Genomic DNA, 11,369 nt, shown 5'->3' with positions numbered 1-11,369 from the left:
TGGTTGAGTTCGACCAACCACAAATGCCTTTGGTTCCTCTGAGAGTTTTTTGCACGTGTTTCCTTGATTTGTTAAAACTTTTGGCAGTCTATAGCACTCCAAATGTTTTTCCCGGTCCAACTGATTAGTACAGCCCAAAACATGACAATAATTGACCATAATCAGAAAAATATGCAAGTTTCGTTCGGTTCACTGCAATTGTTTACATTCAGTGCCGCCAGTGCAACTACTTAAGTTAGTTTCAAAATCATTCTGGTGGTACATTGGCTTCTAATAAGGTGACTCTTCTGTTTCTTTCCCACACTCCCTGTCAAACACGAAATTCGTGTAGGCCTACGAAATTCTGTGAGAAAGGCAGATTACTTTAAACCAGCAACAAATTACGTCATTCACAACAACACCGATTCACGACAGTGACCAAACTGTAGAGGACTCCAAAATCGCAAAATGCACATAATTACACACAGTTGCTTTCACATTTCGGCATAAAATTAATTCCTAATAGACTTGTTTTATCTCTCTACAGGTTATGTCCATTTTCTATATGCTCTTTTGGCATCTGTTGTCATCTCACTGTTGTGTTGCTGTTTATTCTGTTGCTCCAACTGCAGAAGAAGTGAGTATAGGCCTACTATAAGGTTTTGAAGAGTGTATCAAATATCAAACAGGTAATTGCAAAAATAAAAAACTATATTTTTTGCAGGTAAAAAGCCAGTAAGACTGAGGTAAATTATGTTCATTTTAAAATTTAGTTTTTTAATTAAATTCACTGATGTAGACAATTTCAAACTGAAATCTTACTTCTAATGTTTTCTTGCAGAACTCAACAAGAAACGGTGAATCCAGCATATGAAGCAGAACAAACACCACTAGAGGGCCCTCTATGTTCAGCATAAACATTTCTAATCGGTAAAAAATTGTGCTTTACTACTAGGGGAGAATTTATTGTATTTTTTATTTCTACATTTTATGATCCCCTTTCTTTATAAATTATGTTGAAATAATTTACCTGATTTTTGAAATTGAAATGTTTTTGTACTACTTGAAATACAAATAAAGCAAGGGAAAAAAATATTCTAATCTGGATGTCTTAACTGGTTTTGACTCAAATCTTTTTCTGCTCTTTCCATTTGTAGATACTATCTTTGTTTGTGCAAATATGGAATAGTCAATAAATGAAAGTCAATAATCTCTTTGTCATCTTTTGCTCAGAAATGCTGAATGCGGGATATTAGAAATCTCTTGTGCTGCTTTTCCTTTTATGGCAGCTCTATTACACAACTTCCCATCACTTAGTTCCTATGCAGTTCAAGTGTCTGAATATTGGCAAATCACGTTTGACTATTTCGTATGCAGCCAACTGTAAACGTGTTCCTAGAAATCCTCTCAGAATTAATTAAACCGCATTGAAAGTACGGTAAGATGAACACTCTGCATTACTTTTTATACATATTTTACAGCTATTAATTGTATTTTATTCATGTATGTATTCATCAAACAATGAATATTACTCTAAAAGCATCTGAACACCTTTGATTTGATGACATACATAAATGAGAATACAAATAATGTCCTAATAGGCATTCATATGCATTTCTCAAACTTCAGATGGTTTTGTGGGCACATACTAGACTATTTGGATATCTTGTCCTTATAACTGGAATTTATGATGGTATGTTCTTAATTACTCTATTTCACTATTAAAGCTGTTCACAAATTAACTATGCATTATAATAAACTAAGTTCTGATCCAATGCAACTGTGCTTAACAGTCAAGGCCTGGACTTACCATTACAACATAGACATTAATATGGACTGGACAACAGCTCGTCAGTGGTGTCAGAATCATTTTACTGATATGGTAGCCATCCAAAATCAGGCAGAAGTTGAATACCTCAACCAAATTCTACCTTTCAATCAAGCATACTACTGGATTGGCATTAGGAAGATTGATAATTACTGGACATGGGTTGGGACCAACAAGCGCTTAGACTCTGAAGCAGCAAACTGGGCAGCTAACGAACCAAATAACAAGGGATCTGGACAAGACTGTGTGGAAATCTACATTAAGAGGAGCAAAGAAACAGCCAAGTGGAATGATGAGAGGTGCAGCAAAAATAAAGCAACTGTCTGTTATTTAGGTGAGCACACTTAACAACTCTAAATAAATTATATTTAGTTGAAATTATGAAGTTTCGTGTAATAAAGAGAACAAATGTATATGATAATGATCATTTTAATGACCTTACTGTCATAAAAGAATGTAAATGTTTTTGGCGTATGATATTTTCAAATGCATTTTTACATATTAAAGGGATAGTTCACCCAAAAATAAAAATTACACCATGATTTACTCACCCTCAAGCCATCCTAGGTGTATGTAACTTTCTTTTTTTCCGACAAATACAATTAGAGTTATATTTAAGAAAACGTCCTGGCTCTTCCAAGGTTTATAATGTCAGTGAATGGCTGTTGAGATTTTGAAGTCCAATAAAGTGCATCCATCCATCATAAAAAGTGCTCCACATGGCTCCAGATGGTTAATAAATGCCGCCTTCTTTAGAAACCGTGACTCTAAATGCCACTCTCTCATGTAGCTAGAGATTACGGTTTATAAAGTTTTAAATATGCATATTTTTCTTAAAAGCATTGATTAGTTTCAGAAAGTCTTTATTAACCCCCCGAAACTGTGTGGAGCACTTCTTAAGATGGGTGGATGCACTTTATTAGACTTAAAAATCTCAACACCCATTCACTGCTTTTAAAAAAAATATAACTCCAACTGTATTTTTCTGAAAAAAAAAAAAAGAAAGTCATTTACACCTACAATGGCTTGAGGGTGAGTAAACCATGGGGTAATTTTTGTTTTTCTCAATTTTAACTCAATTTGTTAACATCCAGTTATGACTGAAACCTCAGCCCTCATTTGCTCTCATTAGATTTTATTTTCTTGTTTGCAGCCTCTTGTTCAAAGGAATCCTGCAGTGAGCATGCTGAGTGTGTGGAGACTATTGGAAACTATAGATGTCAGTGTCACCCAGGTTTCATGGGCCCACGCTGTGAGGAAGGTGCTGTAGAATCAATCTAAGTTGGAATATTTGGTCTTTTTATGGTGTGCATTTTGTAACGAAGTTACTATTTTTACTTTTGCAGTTGCACAGTGCTGGCCCATTGCAAATCCACAGCAAGGTTTTGTGAAGTGTGATGGTGTCTTTGGAGCATTTCATTTTAACTCATCATGCCAGTTCCAATGTGCCACAGGGTTCAAGCTGGAGGGTGCACAGAGTCTACACTGCCTGGCATCAGGGCATTGGGATAACGCCCTTCCTGTTTGTGAGGGTATGGACCAGAATATGTTTCCACACCCTAAGAATTTTTTTTTTTACAAATCTGTCAGGGGTGGTACATTTAAAAAAAATACTGATGTGTTCCTTTAAGGTACTGATATATACCATTTAGTGGTAAATAAATTCATGTTTTAGGATAATGCCCCAGTGACAGCTTTGTAGCTTTATTTCTAAGAGTGTGTGCATGAATTGTGCAGCAGTAGGTCAAATTCTAACACTTACAGCTTATCAAACTTAAAAAGAAAAAAGAAGTAAATAATTATTTGATTGCTGATGTGACCCTTGGCCAAAAAACTAGTCATAAGGGTCAATTTTTTTGAAATCGAGATTTGTACATCATATAAAATAATGAATTATCTGAATAAATAAGCTTTCCATTGATGTATGGTTTGTTAGAATAGGACAATATTTGGGCAAGATACAACTATTTGAAAATCTGGAATCTGAGGGTGCAAAAAAATCTAAATATTGAGAAAATCACCTTTAAAGTTGTCCAAATGAAGTTCTTAGCAATGCATATTATTACTAATCAAAAATGTATATATTTTTGATATATTGGTGGGAAATTAAAAAAAAATATCTTCATGGAACATGATCTTTACTTAATATCCTAATGACTTTTGCCATTAAAGTAAAATCGATCATTTTAACCCATACAGTGTATTGTTGGCTATTGCTACAAATACAACCATGCTACATGACTGGTTTTGTGGTCCAGGGTCACATATGTTTGGACTTAAAGGTTGTATCAGCGATTTCTAGCCTAAAACATAAAGTGTCAATTTCAGCTGACCTTTCTTCACGATCCGCTCGCTGCCTGCCCCATAAATTGTCTGTGAAAAAACCGCGTCTCTCTGGTCAGCCTAGGGTCCGAGATATGCCAAAAAAACAATCGGCACTACCAACCTTTCCACAGATAAACAAACAGTGCTCCAACCAATCAGCGTCAGGGTTTTGATGTTGTGGACTTTCCTACTGGTGCTGGGATGTGAGGGAGGCGGAGCGAAAGTCCACAACACCAAACCCCTGACGCTGATTGGTTGGAACACTGTTTGTTTATCTGTGGAAAGGTTGGTAGTGCCGATTGTTTTTTTGGCATATCTCGGACCCTAGGCTGACCAGAGAGACGCGTTTTTTTCACAGACAATTTATGGGGCAGGCAGCGAGCGGATCGTGATGAAAGGTCAGCTGAAATTGACACTTTATGTTTTAGGCTAGAAATCGCTGATACAACCTTTAACTTGTTTTAAAACATGTTCCTCATACAGCTGTCGAGTGTTTGCCTATCACTGATGCCTCTGGTGGTTGGAGTGTGAACTGCACTCATCCCCTTTCCAATAATAGCTACAACTCCAGTTGTGAGTTCAAGTGTGAGAAGGGATTTGAGCTCAAGGGCTTTAATACAACCTGGTGTGACCAGACTGGGCAATGGACACACAAACCCCCCACATGCACAGGTACATCACATCTGCAGAACTATCCTCACTAAATCACCATGCAGTTGCTGGTTCATACACTGGCACTGAATACCCATGTTGACCTGATTAACTAAGTTTTTATTAGCTCAAAATTGTGCTGAGAGCAATGAAATAGTGCACTTCCCTTGCTTTTCTTTCTTGTGAAACATTTTAATGTTGGGTAACACTGCTAAGACACACCCTAGAAGTGCACAGATGGTACAAATCAAGCAATTATTTTGTTTGAATAGACAGTAATCAACATTTTACCCATTTGTCGCAGTGGTGACATGTAATGCCATCCTGGCTCCTGCAAAGGGTCATCTGACATGTGCTGATCCTTTGGGGAAATTCTCCTTTCGTTCGTCTTGCAATGTTTCCTGTGATGAGGGACACAAATTGATAGGAAAAGCCACACTCACCTGTCTAAATGATGGCAGTTGGTCAGAACCAACACCTGTGTGTGAAGGTAACTAACATACTGAGTAACTAAATTCACATATCAATCACAATGTGAGCTCTGAAAAATGTCAATACGCCCAAACTTTGGGGCACCACCAAAAAGAGTCATAAACAATACTGTTGTACACTCACACATATTCAAATAAGTATATAACCTCCCTTATCTGTTCTGTTCTCTTCTTATTTTGGCAGTTGTAAAGTGTGACCCACTGAAGCCAATTCCACATGGCTCCCTGCCATGTTATGACCCTGTGGAGAAGTTTGCTTATGGCTCCACTTGCTGGTTAAAATGTGATTTTGGTTTTGTCCACAATGGTACAAATTCCACTCATTGTACCGAACAGGGGAACTGGAGTCATATCCCTCCTGTTTGTCAAGGTAACATGCGTCTTTAACAATACATGTACAGTTCAGGTCAAAAGTTTACATACACCTTGCAGAATCTGCAAAATGTTAATTATTTTACCAAAATAAGAGGGATCATAAAAACTGCATATTATGTTTTATCTAGTACTGACCTGAATAAGATATTTCACATAAAAGACATTTACATATAGTCCACAAGAGAAAATAATATCAAAATTTATCAAAATGACCCCATTCGAAAGTTTACATACACTTGATTTATAATACTGTTTTTACCTGAATGATCCACAGCTGTGCTTTTTTGTTTAGTGATGGTTGTGCATGAGTCCCTTGTTTGTCCTGAACAGTTAAACTGTCTGCTGTTCTTCAGAAAAATCCTTCAGGTTGCACTGATTCTTTGGTTTTTCAGCATTTTTGTGTATTTGAACCTTTTACACAAATACACAAAAAAACACTGAAAAACCAAATAATTTGTGGGACCTGGAATATTTTTCTTAAGAACAGCAGGCAGTTTAACTGTTCAGGACAAATAAGGCAAAAAACACAATCACTGAATCAAGTGTGTGTGTGTGTGTGTGTGTGTGTGTGTGTGTGTGTGTGTGTAAACTTTTGAACAGGGTCATTTTTATAAATTAAACTATTTTTTTCTCCTGTGGACTATATGTAAACGTCTTTTATGTGAAATATCTTATTCAGATCAGAATTAAATAAAAAATAACATGCATTCAATATGATCCTTCTTATTTTGGTCAAATAATTAACATTTTGCAGATTCTGCAAGGTGTATGTAAAATTTTGTCCTCAACTGTACATACGCATATCTCCAGTTCATACTGTAGTTCCAGCAGAATCAGTTTATGAGATACTTCTGGTTTTCCCACAGCTATACAGTGTCCACCTCTGTCTGATGCACCAAGTTATGGAAGTATAACCTGCACACACCCTCTCTCCACAAACAGCTACAACTCCAGCTGTGAGTTCAAGTGTGAAGAGGGTTTCGTGCTCAAAGGTGCAGATTCCACCCATTGTGACCATACCGGACAATGGACACACAGCACCCCCATTTGTACAGGTTTGGCATCAGTTCATATCATTTGATTGCCCTAATAGCATTAAACTATTTTACATAAATAAAATGTATTTGATTACACTTATATATATAATAAAATAAAAATGGTGTAGACTCTATAGGTTTGATTTAGCAATGATTTAGAACAGATGTAAAACTCATCACTGATCTCATTCAAATTTAAGCTGTGGCTTGTGGCCCTCTCGTAACCCCTGCAAATAGCCACCTGATCTGTGCTGATCCACTGGGAAAGTTCTCTTTTTATTCTTCTTGTAATGCAACTTGTGTGGAGGGATACACACTGAGAGGAGAAACCACACTCAATTGTCTGAGTGACGGAAACTGGTCAGCACCAACACCTGCGTGTGAAGGTAAGTTTAAAGAGTTAATTTACCCAAAAATGAAAACTCTATCATTTATTACTCACCCCTGTGTCGTTCCAAACCCGTAAGACCTTTGTTCATTTTTGGAACACAAGTTAAGATATTTTTGATGAAATCCGAGAGCTTTCTGACCCTGCATAGACAGCAACGCAACTACCATGTTCAAGGCCCGGGAAGGTAGTAAAGACATTGTTAAAATAGTCCATGCGACATCAGTGGTTCAACCTGAATTTAATGAAGCTACTTTGTGTGCAAAGAGAACAAAAATAACTACTTTATTCAACAATTTCTTCTCTTTCGTGTCAGTCTCTCCTGCACGTTCATAATAATTCCACAACAGTATGCGTGTGGTGATGCTGACACAGGAGCCAGCATTGTGACGTAGAACCCTGCTGCTGCACATTTTGTCTTTTGTTTTTGTTCGTAATTCTTATCCTGTTTTTATCTTTTCAGTTATAAAATGTGATGCTTTGGAGTCTGTTCAGCATGGCTCTGTGCGCTGTCAGGACCACCTGGGGGAGTTCAGTTATGGTTCCCTGTGCTGGCTGGAGTGTGGAGCTGGATTTACTTTAAATGGAAGTAATTCTACTTATTGCACCTCACAAGGCAAATGGAGCCAAGAATTTCCTGTTTGTCAAGGTAACCAAACACTCTCAATACTCTGTGATGCTTAAACAGGAAGAATCTTGGGTGCCCAAGGGCTTTAGGTCTTATTTGTGTTGGTTTTATAGTCCTGTCCTAACATAAAAAGAAATGCCATTAAAGAATGATTGTGGGCTCCCAAAATAACTTTTTAATAGAACAGAGATAGTTTACACAAAAATGTTAATTCTGTCATGTCGTTCCAAACCCTTAAGACCTTTGTTCATCTTTGAAACACAAATTAAGATATTTTTTATGAGCTTTCTGATCCTGCATAGGGACTAACGTAACTACCACATTCAAGGCCCAGAAAGGTAGTAAGGACATTGATAAAATACTCCATGTGTTCAACCATAATTTTATGAAGCTACGAAAATACTTTTTGTGCACAAAGAAAACATATAAAACAGCTTTATTCAACAATTTCTTCTCTTCTGTTTCAGTCTTCGACGTGCATTCTCCTAGCTTCATAACATTGTGGTTGAACCACTGATGTCACATGGACTATTTTAACAATGTCATTACCATCTTTCTGGGTTTCAGTTGCGTTCCTGTCAATGCAGGGTCAAAAAGCTCTTGGATTTCTTCAAAAATATCTTAATTTGTGTTCTGAAGATGAACGAAGGTCTTATGGGTTTGGAACAACATGAGGGTAATTAAGGAATTAATTAGAGAATTTTGATTTTTGGGTGAACTATCGCTTTAAAACAATCATTATCATATCTTTTGACTCTCTGTTCAATAGCACAGCAGTGCAGCCCCTTAATTGACCCCTCTCATGGTACTTTAACCTGCACTCATCCTAATGGGCAGTTCAGCTTTGGTACAGTGTGTGAAGTGAGCTGTCAGGCGGGCTTCAAACTGCATGGCACACACCGAATTGAGTGCTTGGAGATGGGGAAGTGGACAGACACCCCACCCTTCTGCTTGGGTAATAGCTGTTGGGTGTTCCTATTTGACCTCACACATGTAATTACGTGTCAACTTCTGAAATTTTATATTCATCTGTCACCTCATTCACCTCGTTTGCTGATTATGTCTGTTTTATTATTATATTTTTTTCATAGCTCAACAGTGCCCCCATTTGACCGCTCCAGAAAATGGCTGGGTGAATTGCTCTCATCCTCACTCCGTGTTTAGCTATGGCTCACAATGCGTCCTGGAATGTGAGACTGGCTTTGAGATTATAGGAGAACCAAGCATGCAGTGCTTTGCTTCTGGGAACTGGAGTCAGGAGATGCCCTCTTGTGCTGGTATCTACCTTTTGGCAAATGCAGAATTCGGTTAATTTTTCAGGGAACCAATTCTTAAAGGGGTAGTTCACCAAAAATTAAAATTTGATGTTTATCTGCTAGCCCCTAGAACATTCAAGATGTAGGTGACTTTCTTTCGTCAGTAGAACACAAACAAAGATTTTTAACTCAAACCGTTGCAGTCTGTCAGACATATAATGGCAGTCAATGGGACCCACGGCTTTGAGAGTCAAAAAAACATGCACACAACCAAATTAAACCATGCAGCTCGTGACGACATCTTAAGACACGAAACACGCGGTCTGTGCATGAAACTGAACAGTATTTACTGTATATAAATTTTTTACCTCTGATCCACCGCAATGTCCAACTTTCCTGAGCGCATTCACAACAGCCGGCACGTGACGCATCAACATGCTGTGGCATAGTAGTAGACGCATACGTATACATCACTCATTGTTTACACAGCGCAAAGACATTGTGGGTAAAAGATTACATTTGCTTGTGCAAGCTCATCCATTGTCAAGTGTTGACTTTTCACCGACTCCTAACTTTTGAGCCTGATTGACTGAAGTTATGGTTGCTTGCTCTTCGTCACACGCCGGCTGTTGTGAACAAACTTAGGACAGTTGGACATATCTGTGATTTAGAGGTAAAAAATGATATAAATACTGCTCAGTTTGTTGTACAGACAGATTGTTTCAGGTCTAAAGGCCTCAATGTATCGTCACAAGCCGCAGGGTTTAACTTGGTTTTGTCTGTGTATGTTTTTTGACTTTCAAAGACATTGGTCCTATTGCAATCATATGACTGACAGACTGCAACGGTTTGAGCTGAAAATCTTTGTTTGTGTTCTACTGAAGAAACAAAGTCACGTACATCTTGGATGCCCTGGGGGTAAGCAGATAAACATCAAATTTTCATTTTTGGGCAAACTATCCCTTTAATTTTTAATGAATGTTTTCTTTAGGTTCTATTTTTGTAACAGACATTCTCAGAATGTTCTGGGACCCATTTTTTTTTAGCTGGGCTTTCCTTTTCATTTATACATTAATGAATTTTAAGGCCTTGATAAGATCTTTAAAACTGAGTTTAATAAGGATCATGGGACGTTCTTCACTACATACTCTCCTTCCCTCTTTCTTTTTGAAATGGCAGCTGTTCGCTGTGAGCCCCTTTCACTCTCTCAACTTCCTAAGCTGGGACCTTCACCTTCAATGAACTGCTCTCACCCCCTTGGAAACTTCAGCTTTGGATCTCAGTGTATGTTCCGGTGTGCCGAGAGCCATGAGCTCAATGGAACCAGTCAGCTCATCTGCACCTCCAGTGGGTACTGGACCAGCTCTCCACCCAGTTGTGTTGGTAAGACTTAAATATTGCGCTTTAATATTCCACATATTGAATTTTAATTGCATTTAAAATGAAACGCCGCTAAAACTTTATGACAACATCTATTATGTGCTTTAGTAAAGGAGATGTCAGTGAGCACTGGCATACTGATGTATGCAGCTGTGGGAGCTGCTTCTTCAGCTGGTCTACTTCTACTTGGAGGACTAATGTTTCTGTTGATGCGCCAATTCACCAAAAAGGGTAAAAAATGCAATGATCCTGTTCCACTCTTGGCATAACCGTTTTTAAAACCATTAAACTTAGAAAAAGTGTAATTTATTGCCATTTGACAACAACATTAGTTGGCTGGTATTTTATTGTGCTTGCACTGTTATATTTGATTATTTAGTGCTAGCAAACTTGGTTATGTTTAGCTTTAATAAGTCAGTTGAGCTTGGACTATTGTAAAAAGTTAGTCCAATGATATGTGTTGGACTAATGCAACAAATATCAATACTTTCAGGAACAAATCATTTTTACTTCTAAAACATGCTGATAGTTCACCCACCCCCCAAAATTTTTCATTTTTGGGTGAACTACCCCTTTTACTTTCATTTCTAACAGTATCTTAACATATTTACTGTATTCTTCTCCACTGCAGCTCGTTATGGTCTGAGTGAGTCTTTATGGGAAGAGCATTTGAACCCAACATTCGAATTCAATTAAAATATGTTAAGTAACTGAAATTTTCCATGTTGTTTTGTGCTTACAATAAATTCATATTTGAACTGAACTGTGTGTTGTGTGTTAAAACATCCACATGCCAGTAGTATGGATTTATTTGCACACTATAAATAAACAGGGTCATTCCTTAGTATCTTTGTGACACTCACTAGGTATGTGAGAGACAGTATGAACACTGCCAGAAACACCCTGTCGTCCACCCGCTCACACACCCGCTGTTTCATATATTCTCACTCTGAATGTGCTGCTCCAGAAAAGACACCCGGGTCAGAATGTGCTGTCTCTGGGCACTTTGCCCACTGTCACCCAGGCCCAGA

General features: G+C 37.8%; 1 protein-coding gene across 1 annotated transcript; it reads left to right on the top strand.

Moving 5' to 3' along the window:
- Positions 1-1,753: 1,753 nt before the first annotated feature.
- selp (selectin P) lies at positions 1,754-11,097 on the top strand. The gene is made up of 14 exons (XM_073852760.1): positions 1,754-2,141; positions 2,961-3,068; positions 3,154-3,339; positions 4,616-4,804; positions 5,088-5,273; positions 5,459-5,644; positions 6,516-6,704; positions 6,887-7,072; positions 7,538-7,723; positions 8,472-8,657; positions 8,794-8,979; positions 10,138-10,341; positions 10,447-10,569; positions 10,970-11,097. The coding sequence occupies exons 1-14, from the start codon at positions 1,754-1,756 to the stop codon at positions 11,032-11,034; spliced, it is 2,568 nt and encodes an 855-aa protein (XP_073708861.1). The 3' UTR covers positions 11,035-11,097.
- Positions 11,098-11,369: the final 272 nt, after the last annotated feature.

Source organism: Garra rufa, chromosome 13 (assembly GCF_049309525.1).
Source record: "Garra rufa chromosome 13, GarRuf1.0, whole genome shotgun sequence".
Classification (NCBI taxonomy): domain Eukaryota; kingdom Metazoa; phylum Chordata; class Actinopteri; order Cypriniformes; family Cyprinidae; genus Garra; species Garra rufa.
This window is presented reverse-complemented; position numbering and strand designations above follow the sequence as displayed.

Coding starts and splice junctions, on each gene's coding strand:
- selp (XM_073852760.1), top strand. CDS start 1,754: ATGCAACTGTGCTTAACAGTCAAGGCCTGGACTTACCATTACAACATA. Junction 2,142..2,960: donor AGCAACTGTCTGTTATTTAG/GTGAGCACACTT, acceptor TCTTGTTTGCAG/CCTCTTGTTCAAAGGAATCC. Junction 3,069..3,153: donor GGGCCCACGCTGTGAGGAAG/GTGCTGTAGAAT, acceptor TTACTTTTGCAG/TTGCACAGTGCTGGCCCATT.